General features: G+C 39.9%; 1 protein-coding gene across 2 annotated transcripts in view; it reads left to right on the top strand.

The window, feature by feature from the left end:
• Positions 1–20,588, top strand: part of cnksr1 (connector enhancer of kinase suppressor of Ras 1) — a 31,954-nt gene continuing 11,366 nt past the window's right edge. For both annotated transcript variants that reach the window (XM_055053286.1, XM_055053285.1), the window contains exons 1-10: positions 1–195; positions 2,015–2,172; positions 5,067–5,269; positions 5,486–5,570; positions 13,390–13,431; positions 13,546–13,665; positions 16,164–16,223; positions 16,880–16,948; positions 17,044–17,169; positions 18,135–18,250. In XM_055053286.1, the coding sequence (XP_054909261.1) occupies positions 144–195; positions 2,015–2,172; positions 5,067–5,269; positions 5,486–5,570; positions 13,390–13,431; positions 13,546–13,665; positions 16,164–16,223; positions 16,880–16,948; positions 17,044–17,169; positions 18,135–18,250 (1,031 nt within the window). In that variant the 5' untranslated portion in view covers positions 1–143. The remainder of the gene's footprint in view (positions 196–2,014; positions 2,173–5,066; positions 5,270–5,485; positions 5,571–13,389; positions 13,432–13,545; positions 13,666–16,163; positions 16,224–16,879; positions 16,949–17,043; positions 17,170–18,134; positions 18,251–20,588) is intronic.

Raw genomic sequence — 20,588 nt, 5'->3', positions numbered from 1 at the left:
CTGTTACCTGAGAGAAGGAGTGCCATTCGTCATCATCCGATTCCAAATCAGGATCAAGTTTTCCTTCCTCCAGCAGTCCGGAGAGGTAGAAGTCGGCCAGGACCGCGGGGAGCTGAACCAGCGACTGGAGCAGGACTCCGAGCATGGAGCCTATCGCGGCGTGGAGCGAGCAGAGAGTCACCGAGTGGCTCCAAGGTGAGGGACATGCCCGCTTCTTCTTTTTTAAACACTTGATCCCCTCGCAGGTACTTTGGTTCGGGGCGGTTACGTCGAAAATAGAAGCAGCACGCAAATCCTATTGGAAGTGAAAGGTGGAGGTGGAATGAGGAAGTGAGAGAGAGAAGCCACAACAGTGCAGCTCTGATCAGTGTCAACAACTGAACGTTTCAACCGGGTAAACAATGGCCTTCTGTTGTTTTCCTGCTTATTTTGTTTGATACACTGAAACTAAACAAAGTTCTGCAAAAGGAAAAAGGGGAAAAATGAAGGAGAAGAGATTTAACCACAAAGCTCAGCCTGGATTAATGCTTTCCAACACAGTTGCAACACAGCAGAGTCCTCTGCTGCTCTATCACGCTTTGTAGAAAAGTTCTATGTTCACAACAAAAGTTTTTCTGAGCATTTTCAAATAAATGCGTCAGCCGTATTCGTTTATTTTAAAAAAATATACATTTTGGTTTTACTTCAACTTGAGCAAAAATGGGAATTGAAAATAATTTCTGCACTTTTCCGCTGTTATTTTGACAATTCACCTTTTGAGATGAACTCCAACTCTTTGAGGCTGGAAGCCCTCCGTGTCATCACCCTAAGCTTTACCTCCCTAAACAGATGTTGTCATCACTCCCAGTCAGAGGAAACATGCTGCCAAAATTAGGAGATTACTGGTGGAAAAAAATCTGTGCTTTTTGGCTCAGCTCTTTCTTCTTTGTAAAAAAATTAAAAACAATAAACTTCAAGTGATTCACAGAAAACGCAAGTTAGTCAAAAAGTCAAAGCACAATTTGTTTTAAATGACCTCTAGCACACAAGTGATTGTTGAATGATTTTTTTTTTCTAAAATGTTGCAGATGTGTTTGGGCCGGATGTTCCAGAGTTCAGGTAGCTCCTGGGAAGCCCATTCAGCTCCCTATTTTAATCTGGGTACATCCAGGAGGATCTGCTCACCTCACCTTACTGACCTCCCTGTGGGGGGCAGAATTAGGAGCTCTCTGTCCGTTTAACACATTAAAAAAACTGTAAAATCTTGAAAGTCAATTTAAAATAGAAAGGGAGCCAGAGGAGAAGCTAAAACCTAAAACCGTCATGATGAAATTATTACATATACCTATTAGATGTCATGATGCAGCATTTTCAACCATTTGGAAAGAATTAAAAATTGTTAATGACAAATATAACACAAATATTATATCAGTTTATATTTAGTTAGTTTGAGAGGACTGGGTGACATCTGCTCTTTTTCTTTTTAGCTTGTAGCTGTAACTATGCCATCAGAAAATAAAGTGGACCATGGACGAACCCCTGGGGGATCCCACAAGTTAGGAGTGTAATAAGAGTATGAACAAGAATGACTCAGCATGTTGCAAAACACCAATATGTATTGAAAGATACAATTTCAATACATATTGGTGAAAAAATATATCTAATTATTCAACTGAGTTGATTTAAACTCAGTTTAAATGAAGCAGCTAACTTTATTTAAACTTTAAACATATTCAATAATGCTACACTTCCGTAAATCAAAACTCAAGTCAAGTTAATTAAATCCTCCAGTGTTTTTTTTTTTAAATAGTGCGTGATTTTGCATTTATTTTTTTGCTGTTCATTTCATATATTGTATGTGAAAACCCAGCTTTGCTTTCAATGTGACTTTTTCAGTCCTAACCTCGGTACAGAAACCAGAGCGAGAGGCATTTGTCATGCTGGTACATGCATGAGATTTCCTGACACTGGAGAATTTCCATTTATGTCCTGGATCCGTTTGTAGTAAAAAGTAAAAAGCTTTCATGACTTCCAGGACTGGATGCTCCCGTTGATCAGTACCAGGTGTCGGAGTGGCACCTGTCGGGTCTGGACCTGCTCCAGTTGACGTCCCAGGACCTGGAGGCGCTGGGAGTTCAGAAGATCGGACACCAGGAGCTGATTCTGGAGGCTGTGGAGAAACTCTGCTCCCTGGTGAGTGAGAATACACACCGGCGTGTGTGTGTGTGTGTGTGTGTGTGTGTGTGTGTGTGTGTGTGTGTGTGTGTGTGTGTGTGTGTGTGTGTGTGTGTGTGTGTGTGTGTGTGTGTGTGTGTGTGTGTGTGTGTGTGTGTGTGTTTGTTTACAGTGCATATCTGCAGCAGCATCATCTGTCTCCGGTGTGTGAAGTGAGCAGGATATTACCTGAGTGGTCATATCCATGTTTGGTGAGGGTGTTGTATATTTTGTGACATGACAGCATGCTGATTTCCATCTCTGTAATGTTTTCAGATCCTGCTGTTGTTTACACTGTCGTACCAGGAACTGTAGGATAATCTCTTAGAAATCTGGCCAGCACACCCAGAACCACAGAACCTCCTGACATCTTGGCCTTGCCTCAGTGAAATATGTGATGTTTTTACTCAGTGTGATTTCTTAGTACTTCGATCTGACATTCCAGCTCCAGCTTTTCAAGCACTTTGTAGTAAAAACATTAACTGTATTATTCATGCCAACATCAGATAAGCACTTATGCTGAATCGTTTGCCAAAGCATAGCTAGAGAACTGCTGTGTGTCCTGGACAATATGTGGGAATAGTTTTTGTGCCTTTTGCATGATTTACTGCATCAGTGCAGCATGGCCTGGAGGTGGTGAGTGTGTGGCTCTGATGAAGTGTTGATGAAACCCATTGTGCTTTACAAACAGCCTCTACATTGTTGACTTGGTCAAACATGTAAAAAAAACTTTCAAATGGTTCAGAAAGTGCAATTAGGAATTCTAAGTATAATATAAAATATATAATAAAGCTTGTTGTCGTTCAGAGCACAAAGCATAGAAGTGAAATAATAGATCTGCTCTCAGAGATCGGTTATATTGTCATCAATACCCAATCTATTCTTTGTAGATACAGATATTAATATTGGATCAGTATATATCTATGAACTAATTACTGAATCAAATTACATTTTCAATTATATTCCAATTTAATCCAATATATGCACAATGAGCCACATTCACTCTTCCTTTGAATCTTTATCTTTTTTCTTTATCTTGCTGCATAAATACAATCTTTAGGAAATTTGGATGGAGGCTTAACAAATGAGCTGTTTTGTGGGGAGAATTGTGGTCTTCCATAACAGTCTTTGCTTCAGTCTAACCTCTGATTCAGCAGCTCTGGTGACGTAACCGCCTGTAAACATCAGACTAAGATGGCTTAAACTCCTTGTTGCTGAGTTCTTTAATTAACTGTGATACAGACTGAACCTGTAAGCCTGGAATCTGTGAATGAGGAAAGCTGCTCCTCTAGTAATTTCTTTTTTTCCCCCCCTCAAACAGACCTTGTGTGTGGGTGCTTGTGTCTGTCGTGATGCTCCATGAAGCTCTTAACACTGCGCTCATTCATAAAACCTCCCCATCAGATGCTCACATGGCACAGACAGAAACACTTTCAAGTGCACAGCTACATAATTAACAGCTCCATAAAAGATTCATGGCCACTTGTTGACCAGCTTGTACTGGTGGCTGGATGATGTGTACCAACAAAGCCTGACCAGTATGAAGCACTTGACCCCGAGATGAGTGGCCTGTAACAATCAAACACTCTGTTTTAGCAGCTCTCAAGAGCCATGTTTCATGATGGGATGCAGAAAAATGGAGCGACATTCAAACGAATAAAGGCTGTTGTCTTTCTGAAAGACTTTGATTTGATAACAGGGATAATATAAAGTCTGAACTTATGTTTGAATGATATTTTACTAGATATAAATCAGTCCTGGGTTCTGACCTGGGGATTTTCTGGATGGTCTTGCTGTGCATGCAAGGATCCTCCCCTGGTACTCTGACTTCCTCCCACAGTATGAAAACATGATTGTTAGGTTAACTGGCCTGTGCCTGCAGGTGTGAGTGTGTGCATTTGTTATTGTTTGTCCTGTGTGATGCCTTGTGATGGGCCTGTGATCTGTCGCCTGTTTTGCATTAGCTGGGGGCAAAAGAATATTTATCAACACCACCATTGTTATCACAAACATCTTTCTGGAAGAAATATGAACATTTAAGAGGCGGTGGAATCCCACCACAATCTGATCCAGAATCTGTGGAGGGAGATAAAGATTAAGGTGATGGAGATGAGGCCTTCCTTTTGCAAAGCTCATTACCAAAGATAAACCATCAAAATATCACTGGACACATGCAAACTGTTGACAGTTATAGGAGCAGTTTATTATTCAAATACCAATAAGTAATTTTTGAGAGTTGTATAGATAATTTATTTTATGATATTTAAAAAAAATTACAAGCAAAGATTTTGTATTTATTTGTAGTAAATGAGAAAATGGTCAAAATAATGAAAAAGATGCAAACATTGCAAAGAAAACAAGTTTATATTCATTTAGAAACAACAATACTAAAGTTTTAACCCAGGAAAAGTTCAGAAATCAATATTTGGTGGAAGAACTACGAGGTTTTAACCCTTTACATTGATAAATTGATTTATAGCATCTTAACTTTCTTTATTTCAGAATTTCTCTGTTGCTCAAAAGTTACTGAACTGTCCTTTGTAGCTCATTGCTGAGGTTTTCAGTGTTGTATGCAGTTGCATAAAAGCTGCAATATGAAAATGTTTGTTGGACTGAAATGCGGAATAATACTCTGATATTTAAGCTTTCTGTGGATTTATTCAAACCAGACAGCAGAAAAGACACAGGAAATGAGGAAAAGTTGGGAGATTTGTTTTCCACATATGGAACTTGGCCTGAAACAAACCACAGCGCATGAAAATGTGACCCAAAAAAACAATTACTGTCCTCTTCTGGAGGGGCTGATGACAGCAGGGGGTAGAACGTCCTGCCCGGTTGTTACGTGTGTGTGTTTTTGTGTGTGTTGTCTTCAGACTTATGGCATGGGAGGAGAGACCCTGCGCGGTCTGACAGAAAAGCTGCGTGTCGTTGCCCACTCCCTAACGATGGCCATCCAGGGCAGCTGGCGCGACAACAACTACGACGGACGGAGCGCCACCAAGCTGTCAGCTGGCGCTCTGAAGAACGTCATAGAGCTCATCACTTCAGCCAGGGGCCTCTTCTGCTTGCTCAACAGGTTTGTAAAGTGGACGTCCTGAGTGCAACATTGTGAAAGGTGTTTTATTTAACTTAGATCAATGTGTTGGTTGTGGATTAAACGATTTAGCAGAGTTACCTCAGTGGGATTCTCCCCTCAGTTTAATTCTGACTGAATGTTTTTGCTTAAAATACTTTGTTTCCTCTCGCTCCCAATCTGTCTGAACTGATTTACATCATAATCTGTTTTTTCCAGATATCAGTTATCCCAGCTCAGCAGATACACCTCAACTCAGAGCATATTCACCCATTGTAAAAGTCTCGGAGACATCGTCCACAAGGTGGGTGTGTTCCTGTGTTTCCCACATCAGTTCAGCTCAAATCAGATATTTCCAAATCCTTCCGTACAAAATTCAAAGCTAAAAAGACAAAACTCTACTGTGTGCTTGAGGCTGGCAGACTTTTACAGCGAGTTTGTTCCTAAACCCTCCATCAGTTTTATCTTAAAAGGAACTGCTACGTTTTCAGTCGTAATGTCACGCATGATAAATATCCAAAGAGGAACCACAATCGGTTGGGTGTGCGCCAGTTTGCTTTTTAATTCTCCCAATTAGACTAAACGAGAAAAACAGAAGCACATGCAGGAACAGACGGGTATGCATGACTTTACTTTTGTAGTTTTAGTTTTTTTTTCATCTGTAAATTCCTGACATATTTGAAGGGAGGTTGCACCTCCATGAAGCTTTGGTAAGAAAATAAAGACATTTAGATGTGTTTGGTTTTGTTTCCTCCATTGTGGAGTTGTGAAATGCTTGAAGGAAACAGGTGAGGAAGGAATAATCATAAGAGGGTTCATGAGAAGAGGGTGGAAAGTGCTTAGTGGTTGTTGTAGCAAACAGGACAGGCCTGGATATGTAATGCTGGCCGCCGGAGGGAGGGAGTCAGAGAGCAAGGGAGGAGACTGAGAGAGGGATTGCACTGCCTCTATCAATGACTTCAAGCTCTTAGGGGAGTGAACACCAAACACCGAGCAACAGGCAGCGAGAGGCTGTATTCTCAGAACTACAACAGGAAAGGAAAAACAAGCTGACGGAGGTGAAGGAGAGAAGAAAACAGACAAGACAAAACCTGAAAGAGAGTCTGGAGCTGAGATACGGTTTTTAGAGGACTTTAAATATATCCGGCTCTGGAAACCTGCCCAGCATGGCAGGTACTGTTCTCACCACTCTGATTGGATAATTCGACACAAGGTGATCCTTCCTTTTCTGCTTTTTGATGCAACACTTGTTTTCTGTGTCATTAAGTTTAAAGAGAAGTGATTTTAAATAAGAAACTGTATCTCTGAAAATGACAAACGAGCTGCTGTCTGTGTGGCAGAAGCATTGGCTCTGAGCTGCGGGGGTTGATCAGATCAGAAGTTAAACTCTGTCGGTGTGTTTTAACTGTGAAAATATCCTAACGAACCTTAAGAAACAACAAGAATGAAAGGAAGTGTGGATAGCTGAGTGATGCAGTGTGTTGACTCTGAGAAGATTGTTTTTTTTTCTGTTTTGCTCCTACGCGATGAGCTGGCCTTGTTGACGGCTGTTTTCATTCATTATTGGCTATCAGCACACGAGGAAGAGTGCTTAGTCAGTGAAAAGTATGTTAACAAGCTCACCATTTTTGGCGTGCAGGTTGTCAACTATATTTATTTATAGGTGATTGTTTGACTGGTTCCCTTTTTCGAGGCGCCACTTATGTCCTGAAAGCTCGAGAGCATAGAGGATATTTTATTGTTTGGATGCCAATGCAGTCAATAAAAAACTGGCATTGATTGTGTAATTTCAGATTTGACGCGTCGCTTATTTTGTAGGAAAAATTTAACACATTCTAAAAAGTTCCTCAGAGGCAACTTAATAGCTTCACACTTATTTACTGTGCCTTGCAAATGTTTTCATACGAAGGTGATTGGAAAGGAAAGGTTTGTTGTTGGAGGATATTAGAAAACAAACAGAATCATAAAAACAAAATACTGTAGCTGACAGGTCGGGGAAAAAGCTGTGGAGATAACAGGCTGAGTGAGGAGAACATTTAACCTGAGAAGCAGCCAAGGTACCTCTGGAGGAGCTGCAGGGAGCAGCAGCTCAGGTGTGGAGATAAATCGACTTGCTAGATATTTGCAAAACTTAAGTTAGCTCAACTAGGTAAGGTGATGCAGGTTTGTGGCTGTAAACAAATAGCATTTAGTATAACAGGGAGACGACTAATGGAATTGTAAAATTTTCTGACTCAAGGTTTAGATCAAATCATTTTCCTGTGACAAAAGGGCCTAGTCAAAGTTCAGACCTTAGTCCAAACTGAAAATCTGTTGTAAGACTTGAAAGTTGTTATGCACAGATCTGATCTGATAGAGCTTGAGCTTGTTTTGCTCAGCAGTTTGGTGGAAAACCTCAGTTTCTAGATATGCAAATTTGGTGGAACCATGACCCAAAACACCTGACACTGGAACGAATGGTTCAACTGAGCGCTAACAGAATATGGCCGACTTTTACTTTTTCGATTATTATCTGTGTCATTGTCCTTCCACTTCACAATTATGCACCACTTCATATCGGTCTGTCACATTAGACTCCAGTAATGCCTGGAATATAAGATGTGAAATATTTTTATGCCTCCTCCTCACCAGTCTATAAGTAAGAACTGTACAGCTGAGTGTCTTTGCATACTCGTGTGCATTTCCTTTCACCACACAGACAAGTAAAGTCATGGTTGCTTAAACCTTTGCTTGTGGCTAATTGAATCTGGTGTCATCCCCCGCGTGACATTTGTGTTGTCAGGGGGCCAGGCCTTCAGCGTGACGTCTCCCACTGAAGCCGCACCACATCCTTCACAAAAGAAAGGACTCTTATTGCTCCTTTCTCCATGAGTGTGTGTGCCTTTCAGAGTGTATTTCCTTCTCCCACCCTGGGGGCGATCTGGGTCAGCAGTCAGCTGGCGTTGCCAGGACCAACACTTAACTTGTCAGGTCTGCGTTTCACGGCGGCACAGCTTCAGGCAGCAGCCAAAGTTAAAGAGATTGAGGGCAAGTAGAGAAAGAGGTGAACTCTCAGGTATGTGAGATTTATTTGGTTTCTAGAAGAGAAAGTAAATGATGTCTGTTATTGCATCTTTGGCAAACGCAGCTCCAGATAAAAGCAACAAATTTTATGAAGGTCTAAATACTTCTAAAACAAAACAGCTATGACAGCTTTGCTTTTAGTGTGCAGTTTGGGTTACATATTGCTTCAGCTTGACAGGAAATGCATAATAATGCACTAAAACACAATATAGCTGTCACTGGCTAGCAAATATTAACATGCTTCACCAAAGCGGATAACTTATTAAGAGGACAAAAAGGAGAAAATCCTCATAAAGAGGTTTAAAAATTTGAGCAAGACTGACAGTTTAAAAGCTGAGCTGTTTGAATGTTATTTAAGATGAAGAAAAAGAAGGGAGTTCACACCAGGAGAGACAGAGGCTGTAATTTCAAATGATCGCAGCAGGTGTATTTATGTTTCCTAATCTTTTTATAGCAAGTCTGGCTAGCAATATGAAACGTCAACAGAGCTCAAACTGTGTTGGTTGGTCGAGATCTTTGACTTTCCTGTTTGACCTCCACCAATCAGCAGGAACAGTTTTTTATCGTTTAGATATATTTATTATCTTTGAGTTTAGGGCTGTGCATGTTCAAGTTGTTCTCTTAGTTTTGCTTTCTCAGAACGTTTCTCCAACACAATGCAGCATGAAAGGGATTGTAAACACATCAAAATGAGCCACAGAAGTGGCCTGATGCAGCTGTTTGTCAATCCACCACACAACTCCTATCCCATGCTTTGCATTTCTCATCTGCACTTTTTATGTTAGCTTAGTATTTTTGATTACCTCTGGGGATGAAGAGTAAAATGTTGTGCAAAACTTAAATATTATTTAGTAAAATTTTAAATTATTCTCTTAACATTTAACTTCATACTTTGTTTGCACTGATGCACTGCAAAAAAAACCTAAATCTTACAAAGTATTTTTGCCTAGTTTCCACTGCAAATATCTTAGTACATTTGAAATAAGACAAAACTAACATAAAAGTAACTTTTCATCAACATATATCAGCAGTTTTTAAGTAATTAAATCTTAAATATACATAAAAACACATTAGTTTCACTTATAATGAAACATTTTTCCTGTTTTGAGCGAAAAAAAAATCTCCCAGTTGGACTAGTACTGTTTGTATCTGTATTCAAGAATTACTGACTTCACAGCTTATTCATCTTGTTGAAAAGTTACTTTTAAGTTATTGATTTAAATGTACTAAAATAGCGGTGCCAGAAACATTTCTGACAAAGGTTTTGCATCTTTGCAGTGTGAGAGCCTGATTCCTATGAGAAGTTATTACGCTTGTTATCAAAGCTAAAATAATCATGCGCGATCTTCTAATGGTAGATTTAATTGGAGGTACATAAACATTAAAGTAGAATGTTAACAGATCAGAAAGAACCTGGCTTGTTCTTGCCACCTCAAGTAAATTAACTAATTTCTTTGTTATTGTGGAATATAAATTGGAGCCAAGGGAAGATTTGATGACCAACACAAAACAGAAGAAAAAATATACCAAGAAATACTTGATCACTGATTATATTTAGCAAAACCAAAACCCTGGAAAACCTCCCCTCTGCTCAGTATCAATTAATCACTCAACTGATATTACAGGCCCAATCTGAAACCGTATTTTATTTTAGACACATTAACTCAGAAGACATCAGGAACTTCTGTGACTCGCTTGATGACTGTGAAGTTTTTGTTTCCAATGTAGAGATGAGTTTATGTGTAACTAATCATGGCTCAGCTGTGGAGTTCCTGTACCCTTATGATACAACTTACATTTTTAGGTATGTGTCCTATAAAAAGTTCAGATGTGGTTTCTTTCTTATAATCCCTTTGACGTCAGATAACTGGAAAATGGAGCATCAAAATGCTGGAGGCCGTTGAAAAAATGAAACAGATCTTCACCACACCTCATCTCTTTTAATGCCTGATACACTTTGTCTTTTTCCACTCAAAGCTTTTTGTAGACCTCAGACTTTTTCCAACAACCTTCATTTTTAAAAAAAATTATATTTTGTGTTAGTTTCTTGGAGGTACAAACTGATATATGTTTTTTTAAGATATGTGTTGCAGTGTAGATGTAAAAATATTAAATTTTGTCTGTAATTTGTGATGGTGAGCATCTGCTCTCTATTCTATCCAGTAATACATCAGTTTGATTTGATCCATGTACATAAATGCATGAAAATTTTTTCTCACCTACTTCACAATGAGCCTTTGACCATTTTCATGGTCACCTGTAGTTTTTGACACTCGCAGATGCTTTACTTGTAAATATCTCTAAAAGTCACTGGTTTACTCCGTTTGATTCTCCAGCCCAGCTTTCTGACAGAACAGAACATTCTGCATACCTTGTATTCTTTTAAATCTGCCACTTCCTGTTCTTCCAGTGTTAAAATAAAATGCAGAACAGGTTGCACTGTTATGGGAAAGTCTCCTGTGACAAATATGCTACTAACAGCAGAGTTACGCAATTTATAAAATGAAAAAGGCGTCGCTTGGTGAGAATGGAAGTGATACTCTGCTGGTTGGGAGACGGTGCAACCTCGTCTGAACTTGACCTCCAGACAAGTTAAGAGTTTATGTTCTTGATTTTATGCCTTGTTGCTGTTTTAATATCCGTGTTAGTGTAAGACTTGAGCTGGTTACAGATATAAAGACTTGACAGACTAAAATATCCAGTTTCCTTCATGTTTTTTTAATATTTCTCAGCTTCAACACGTGATTTGACTCACTGAGTGATCAACAGTCTGATTATTTAAATCGTCTAAACAACTTTTTGTAGCAGGAAAATATGTGAAAACTTTCACAGCAGCAGGGCTGAGGATCTGGGTTGGGCCGCTCAGTGCTACATCACAGACAGAAATGAAAGCAGAAGAAGTTCACGCATGTGAAGGATTTACACCTAAAACAATTTGAGCTGCACAATAATTTACTAAACGTCACAACTTTGCAGGTAGTGCTTCTTGAATGATACAGAATGTACTGAGTACACGCCGATATTGTCCACATTCTTCCTCTAGATGTTTAGGTGCAGCTTGGTTTGCCACAGATATCTCTTCTCTACCCACAACTTCTGACATTTTCATTTTTTAGATATCTTTGGCAGATTGTCAAAAATGCGTGTTTTTCTCAATCAGAAAGTTTTCAACTTCAGGAATGTTTACTGTGTTATTTACTGGGCTTAGAATGAGAGGCTGCAGCAACAAATGCTTGTTTTGTTATTTGCCTCCAATATGGCTGCACCAGTTTGATGACATCATGTGAAAACACAGTTTAGCAAATTGTTGGTTGCTCTAACAAGCAGATTGAGTATGCTAACAGAGCGAATATGACGTTTTGTCTGGATTAACTGAGGCTTCTTTAGCCTTTTGGTGGCAGTTTTTGGTTGCAACAAACGAGGCCATTATAAATTATGATTAATTACAGAAAATATTTATTTTATATGAAAGAAAATTTTAAAAATGATGTTACACTTTTCAGAGCCCAGATCTTAGCTCAAGATGCTAATATGTATTCATGACTCCCTCCATTGTACCTTTTTTTTTTTAACTCAGATTGGTTACTGCTCTATTTTTAGACGTTCCTACGTTGTGAAAAGTGTCTGACTAATCAAGCAGCTGAGCTGAGTAAGCCTAACAATTAGCCTGACTGTCATAATGAGATTAGTTTTCTCAAATAGGCATCAAGTTTAAATAGCTATTTTCATCTATTCTATTACTTTTAAAGTGCCAATTATTGTCACAGGTGCACAAGTTTCCCCACTAGAGTAAAAGCATAACTGGGCTGATAAAGATACTCCTTTTCATAGTCTTGTGTCATATGACTTCTCAATTAGCCCAATCCGTTTGTGTTCAGTGTTGATCCCTCGGTACATTTCACAGGGATTAGTTTTACCATTCGGACCTCTGTGCAACTCGTCACCCGGCCCCTCAGATTAGCTCTGGGCATTAATATTATCTGGTGTGTTATGCTTTGTAAACATCTTTGAATTTCTCATCTTTCTCCATTATATGAAGCTGCTTCTTCATTTGTTCGGCTCTCTTTCTGAAGCCGCTTCTCTGCCTGCTGGACCATTATCGTCACTCACATCCCAGAAACCAGACATGAAGGCAATTTAGTTCCACTGTAATGGTTTTAATAACTGTATCATTCAACACTGCCGCCTTCCGAGTGAAACATTGTTTATCAATGTGAGATAGATGGAGTATGTATACTGCAGATTAAGTGTGTGTGTGTGTCTTGGAGGCCGTCCTGTAAATGTAGGAGTGCTCCATCTTTGCTCTGACGCTGATTTTAATGAATTTCTTTGCTGTTTAGTACCAGAACCTCTCTGAATTTTCAGTTCTCCTTATAAATTATTCACTCCTTATAAATAAATTGCAATGCTGTTGAGCATTTCTTATCCATTTGACTGGTTCTAAAGAAACTATTCCTCTATATATTAATAATCATAAGCCGAAAGGCTCCAATAAAAGCTTAACCGTGCCTCCAGAAGTTACCATACAACTTGATCTTTTCCACATTTTGTCACTTTACACAGAATTTAACATTTTTTTACTTTGAGAGTAGTAGAAGAAGAAAAGTAGCAGAGTGAGGAAGAGCAGGTCTGTTTGCTTCATTCACGTTTTCATGCGTGTCAGAGTAAGATTTTTTTTTCTTTCATTTTTATCAGTAACAATATGTCAGTTTGCCTCCACTGCACCAGCTTGCCCTCTTTTGTTTTGGTCCATCTAATAAAAGGTTTAAAGATGCATTGCTGTTTATGGTTCTAACATGACAAAATGTAAAAAGCTGCAGACAGAGTAACTCGAATCAGTCCAATCAAAAACATGTTTGAAACATTACAATTGACTTCATCAGACAGCTTTCAACTGGTGTGTGGCTTTTTCCTTCCTGACTCAAGCTGTGAAGAGGAAATGGGACATGGGTTTTGACTCAGTTTGTCCCATTTCCACAAATCAATAGCTTTAGCATATAGACCGATGTGTCATTTTGTGACCCCTCTGCTTAAATCCTGCTGTTTCACTTTTCCAACAGGATTCCACGGTCTACGAAAAGGAGAAGGACATCATATCTGTTGTGAGTTTGTCTCAGTTATGCTTTTTCAAATTTCAGCTGGTGAAACTTTTGTTTCTTTGTGCTTTAAATGTGGTATTTTTAGCTGTGTGAACCGGCGTGTTTTTCCCGTTTTAGTGCCGTCAGCTGGTGGAGGTTTGTGATGAGATCCTGACCTCCAGCTCCGACTCGCTTCTGACCCACACGACTCAGCTGGAGAGCGTCAACCTGGTCCCTGCTGCACCCGGTGATCATCTGGTAACGTTCTGCTTCCTTATTATCCTCATGAGTGTAAAAAAGGTTTTTTTCCATGTTAAATTTGCGTCAGCCACAATGAGCTCTCATGGGTTTTATTTTAATTTTAGTTTTTACTAAGGCTTCAAAGTTTTACTTTATATTTTTAATATTTTTACTTTAAATTTCAATATTCCTTCTTTTTTCTTTACTTTTCTTGACCTTCATTTGTTTTACACTTCACCTGGCTTATCAGTTGACTCACCCTCATATTCTTTTTTTTTTCCCTCCAAGTGATTATGCTGATGCTTTATTTAAACACTGACTTGTTTAAAGCTTATTTTCACCCCTGACCTCTGCTGGGGGTTTCCAGTTCAGATCCTGTCAACCGATCCTTCATCCAGCTCAACGTTCTTCTCCTTGTACCAACTTTTATTTCTGTTCCTAAAGCCTTCCCTGATGACTGGTAGCTAAAGCACAATGTTCTTTTTGTGCTGCCTGTCCTGATTTTGCCATAAAGTCTGCACATTTGGTTCAGCACTCACAGCTCTCCTCTGTTCCTCCATGCTGGTTATCCCACTAATCTAGTATCCTTTTCGGATTCATTTCTAAAGAGTTATTTCTTTCATGCATTTCCCTCTTTCTTTGCCTTTGTGGACTCAAACCATTAAGTAAAAGTCTCATTAGATGGTGGATGCATTTTCCCCATCTCGTCTTGTCTTTTTAAACATTTTATTTATTTATTTTTTATACATTACACCACTTTTGATGTTGCGCCTGCAAATTGTTTACATGTCCGTGCTTCTGAATGCTAAGTTCATTTTTCTGCTAATCCACTGCTCCTACAAAAGAAGGACTTTTACAAATGTACTTAGCTAGAGGAGACGGTTTGTTAATTACAGCTGACAGCAGGTAATTGATTAGAGTACATCACCGATAATGAAGTCGGCGCTCTGACAGATTAAGAGTAATGGGAACTAAAGGCAGGGGGAAAAGGAAGTGAGAAGCAGAAGGCATTATGGTTCTTACGAAGGGGGTTTACCGTACAGGACGTGCCTCCGACACAATGTGTAAATCTAAAAATTAAAAGCACTGAATCTTTTTTCACATTTTCTCTAAATATAGTTGTAGAAATTTTAAGATTTTAAGAAAAACAATAAAATTATCTCAATACTTTAGTATTAGTGCTTAATTTTCTGGATTTTATGATTCACTCATATATGTTTGTCACAAAGTTTTGACATAATATTTAACAAAATGTTATTCTGAAGATATTAACTGAGTAACAAGAAAAACTATCCCAATGTCTGTATCTGTAGAAAATGAAACAGTTTTAAATTAAAAAGCTAGTATCTAAAATAAACTTAAAGAACAAATTAGAATAAGTAATAATAGTATTTACTTTCTGAGTTTCTCATAAGCTAACACTGGATCCCATTAACATTTGCAGGACTTTATGGATTAATATAGACTCTTTACCTAATCAGTAATATATTAACATATAAATCCCATCTTTAAAAGTGAAAACATGCTTGGTAGCAGCCAAAAGGTAATGCAAATCTAATTTCACATTATTGTTTGTAAAAATGCCTAAACACTGGAGATGCCACATACTGTCAGATCTCAGCTGTCCTAATAAACTCTAAAGCCTTTTTCATTACTATATGTCATATTTCTTAATTAGTTATTGAGTTGTTATATTACCCAGCATTAAACTGAACCTCCATAAATTGCATTTTGATTAATTAATATATGTTTGATAGATTGCTCAATATACATCACAATCATTCTGAGGTCATTTGATATTTGTTTTTGTTGATTTGTTCTTTCAGACATTTTCTGTTGATAAAATCCTCATAAAATCCATTGAAGTTCTGTGTTGTATAAAGCAATGAGGATAGATGAGTTTATATACTGAGGAAGAGGAGTAACTGAACAGCGGTGCAGAAAATCAGGCTGGCAGGCTGAGGAAGACTGGAAGAGGAGCAGCACAGAAAACTAATAGAACAAAAACTAAACAAAGGGAGAAACTACAAAATCTAATCTAAAGAAACAAGTCCAAAGCCACAAATGTTGAATGAATAAATGAACAAACAAAGTAATAACCAAGAACGCAAGATCCAAAGAAATGAAACACAAATGAAACTTAAAGTTCAAACACATTTTAGTCTTAACAAGTTAAAGATTGTTACAAACTGTGGAAAAAAATAACAGGAAAAGTGTTTATGTAGTGCTGTTTTTTAAAATCATAAATACAGGAATGAAACACTTTTTATCCATTGATATTTCCGTCGCCGTTAGATATGTATTGATTGTGTAATTTAACTTGTGTTTAGTGATGACAAGTTGATGAACAAACATCAATATTTCCACAGAATCCAATTATAACAGCAGCATCATCGTTATGCTGCTTCCGTCCAAGCTGTTTGTCAAATTCACACTGCAGACTCACAAGTCATTTTATCTTTCTGAATTATGCACAGCATTATTATTATTTTTTTGTTTGTTTCCATTTCTCTCAGGGGATCGAGATAACATCCACCAGCTCCAGCAACCACTACGTGACGGGAACGGCTGCAGAGGTCAGGTTCACACGTTTGCTTTTCCTCCCATTTGGATGTTGATGCAGCCGGCTAACGGTGTGACTCACTGGTCCTCCTGAACTCTGGGCCGGTGGGGTCAACTGCAGCTAGAGACGTGTTCAGAGGGGTCTTCCCCACATTGAACTACCCAGCTGCTTTGCTAAAAAAGCCTCTGATGGAGGAGAAGAAGATAACCAAACTGTTACTCAGTTTTTGCTTCAAAAGAACACGTTTGTTCTTTTTTTTCTGCTAGTGTTTGGTTAGTTGTTGTTGTTGTTTTGCCAAACACTTGTCATTTTTGTTATGAAAAGTGAAAATTAACAACAACACTTCATTCTCTGGCCTCTGTGACGATAAAAACAAAAAAAAGGCAAAGTGACAGCACAGTTTTCTCTGTTCTGTTAAAGACGGTGAAGCATGACACATTATTTTCAGCCAAAGGCTCTTCTGTCTGCTCCAAACTATACAACCTGCAGGCACTTGGTGCATTGCATTTGTAAACTTTACTGCTCATTTTAAATGTTGCGTAATAAATCCAAGCTGGGAATATGAATTCTGTCAGATAATGATTTATATCGTTGTTGGGATTGTTCTGTGATACATTTAGCTGTTTTTGTGTTGCTCCATGTTTACGCTGCTTGTTCCTCCTTTTGCAGCCTTCCACTGATGCCTATTTGCGAGTCCTGTCTGGTGATGAAGTGATCCAAGTCAACGACCAGATAGTGGTGAGTGATGCAGCACATGGAGAATGATCCAAATGCCTATATTTATATTAGACTAAGACCTGTGCACGCTGAAATAACCTGTGCTGCTGCATCAGGTCGGTTGGAGCAGAGCCAAACTTATTGAGAAGCTGCAGGAGAATCCCGGTGGAGTGACTCTGGTCATAAAGAGGATCCCGGGTTCGCTGCGGCGCAAGCATTCCATCCAGATCACGCCTGTGCAGGTTAGTCAGGTTAGCTTCACACCAACTTCAAGTCCAAATTTGATTTGTCCACATATTTCAGCAGCAGTTCAGTTTCCTTTGCATCATAAAAACACAAAAATAAAAACAAGGTCACAGAAGATACAGTCAACAAAGTTACATTTTGCTGTCATTACACATTAAAACGTTGATTAATGTTTCATTGATTATGTTTCAAAAGCAGCTATAAACAGGATGGTTTTAGTCTGGATTTAAAGGCTCTCAGTGTTTTGGCTGTTTTGCAGTTTTCTGCAAGTTTGTTCCAGATTTATGGTGCATAAAAGCAGAATGTTGCTTCTCCACATCCAACTCTGGTTCTGGGGATGCAGAACAGAACCAGAAGACCTGAGGGGTCTGTAAGGCTGCATCAGTGCATCTCTAATATTGATATGCATCAAACCCAAACCAGATGTCACATATTTGAGGACATATTTATTTTTTCTCTTATCACTGCTGATATTTTGCTGCTCTAGTATTTCATTTATGAGATTCATCTTTGGATAAAGTCTCATCACCACTCGGGATCCGTTTCCACCAACACTTACACTCGTCACCATGTCGACTGTTGTTTGTTTATGATCATCACAGTGAAACGCTGCATCAGTGAACGAGTTCACGCGCACACACTGTGCACTTCACACCCCCTTGTGACCATCGCCATGATAATCTGGGATCTAGCTGGCGGCTCAGGCTGAGAGAAAGATGTGAATCAGCTCCGTGTTTCAGCCCATATTGCCCCGAGACGACGCTCGGCTTTCAGCGAGACTTTCACAGACTTTGTGTTTGTGTGACCGTGTTCCTCTCTCATCTGCTCGACCGCAGTGTGTGCAGACAGAACCTGCCATCGCAGTCCACATGACATCCGCTTTGTTAACCCTGTGCTAAGCTCTAGACACACACAGGCTTTAATGTGCACACTCACATGTTTGGATTTCATTTGTTCGTAGAAGGAAGAGGAGAGACGAGTGAGTTCGGAGGGAGAAGAACCGGAGGACAAAGAGGAGAGTCAGAGGCACTCCATATTTGAGAGAGTAGCAGCTTCTGTCAGATCCCTGTCATTTAGGTAGGACTTTTAATAAATTAGTTTGTAAAAATGTTCACACACATTCACCCTTCAGCATGTCAAATGCAAGGCTCAGGCCAAATCTGGCCGGCCACAACTCTGTTAATGGCCCTCTAGACTCAAGATGCCAAATTTCTGCAATCAGTTCCTTCAAATTTTCACAATTCTATATTCGCGGAAAAGTATGCAAAATCAACATAAATTTAAACTGTGAGTTTATTTCAAATTTTCTGCAAAAATGGTATAAATGATTGAGTTTAATTGATACCAATTAACACCTGCTGGGGGCGATATTTCTTATTTGATGTAAAGTTATAATTTGTGATCAATATGAGAAGTTACAAAAAGTCTCATTAAATATTATGAAATTTCTTGCAACTATTCCTACATTAGCACCATTAAATCAGTGATTCTGACTGCAAAAAAATCACAAAAACAATCCTGGACGGACTGATCAATGAGAAACGTTTTATGATGTACTTATCGGATGCAGAAACAGCTATTTATCAATATTTTAAGAGTTTGTTAATTGGTTTTATCAATAAATTCTGGCACAACCAGCCTTGTAGAACATGAAAATGAGTTTGTGACCCAAGAGGCCATTCATGCGTAGTTGAATAAATCCAACTAATCTGTGAAGGCCTCAAAAGTTTCTTAGAGGAAGAAACCGTATCATGAAGACCATCAAATCCAACAGTAAGTTCTGTAGAAGTTTAAATCAGAGTTCGGTTATAAACCTTTGAACACAGAGCTCTTTTTAATCCATCATCTGAAATTGGAAAGTGCCGAGACAGGGCAATTCTGCTAAATCTGACAGGATCAATCAGAGAAGCAGCCAAGAAGTCCAAAGTAACTGGGAAAGCAGTGAGATCCGCAGCTCAAGCGTAAAATTCTGGCAACGATTGTCATGCTGGATTTGAGTTTCTTTACCCACATGCAGGTTTAGACATCAGACCGGAAGGTTTTTGGTTCAAAGATTTATTTACAGTTATTATAGAATATGTTGAGCCTAAGTTGTCCTCTGGTTTCGGGAGCGGCTGGGCGGCTCAGGTACTGCTTAGAGAGGGGAGAGGTTAGTAGGAGCGGGAGTGAGAGGATCTTGACAGGGAAGTGGAGGGAAGGGCTTACAGATCATCTGATGGAGGATTGCCGAGGAGGAGGTAGGATCCGTTGGTGCAAAGGCTCCGAGAAGGTTGCGGGCTCAGGCGGCAGACGAGAGCGTTTAGTCCGGAGGGCGATCGGTGTCAGTGTTCGGGTGGGCGTGGTTACTTAGCTGGATCCAGGCAGAGCATCCAAAATCTGAGAAAAAACAATAAAGATTAACTTAGTCCTTAGACAACGTGAGGCTTGGCAAACCTTGGGATTGACTCTGACCAACAAGTGGGACCATCGAGCGATGAATGGCTGCTCCACCGCTTCTTAAGAATCCTGCAGCCGATTTCAGAAATCCGCTTCAGGTGCGTCAGCCTGCCGGAACGCTCCCACGAAGATTGTCTATTCGGAGGAGCACTCACACCAACTTGAATCCTAACATTACCCCTCCCTCAATGACCGCCACCCGGCGGTCCCGAGGAACCCGAAGCTCTGGTGGCATGAAACCTCCTCAGAACCGACTTGTCCAGAATAAAAGACCTGGGAACCCAGGAGCGTTCCTCCGGGCCGTAACCTTTCCAATCCACCAGATATTGAAAACCCCTGCCCCTCCGACGTACGTCAAGGATTTTATTAATAGTATAGGCCGGACCCCCATCAATATAGCGGACGGGAGGAGGGGAGCCAACTGGAGGGCAAAGCGGGCTAGACCTCACAGGCTTCAGTAGGGAAACATGAAACACGGGATGAACCCTGAGAGAAGGTGGGAGCCTGAGTCTGACCGCAGCGGGGTTCACAATAGCCTGGATCTCAAACGGACCTAAATACTTAGGAGATAATTTCTTAGATGCAGCTTTTAGGGGAATGTCTTTGGCCGACAGCCAAACCCTCTGACCCGGCCTGTAAACAGGAGCTTGACGTCTCTTCCTGTCCGCAAAGCGGCGATTCTGGGCAGCGGTGCGATTCAATGCTGCAGTAGCATCCCTCCAAATGCGCTGGCACTTCCGAATGTGGTGTTGAGCTGACGTGACGGCATTCCGGGATTCGTCCGATGGGAGGAGAGGAGGCTGATAACCTAGTGAACATTCAAATGGGGACAAACCAGAAGCGGAAGAAACGTGGCTGTTATGTGCATACTCAACCCAGGGCAGCTGGGAGGACCATGAGGAGGGGTTGGAGGAGCACAGGCAGCGAAGTGTAGATTCCATCTCCTGATTCATGCGCTCCGTTTGCCCATTGGTCTGAG

This window comes from Poeciliopsis prolifica, unplaced genomic scaffold (assembly GCF_027474105.1).
Source record: "Poeciliopsis prolifica strain line A6 unplaced genomic scaffold, Auburn_PproV2 SCAFFOLD037, whole genome shotgun sequence".
Taxonomy (NCBI): domain Eukaryota; kingdom Metazoa; phylum Chordata; class Actinopteri; order Cyprinodontiformes; family Poeciliidae; genus Poeciliopsis; species Poeciliopsis prolifica.
This window is presented reverse-complemented; position numbering and strand designations above follow the sequence as displayed.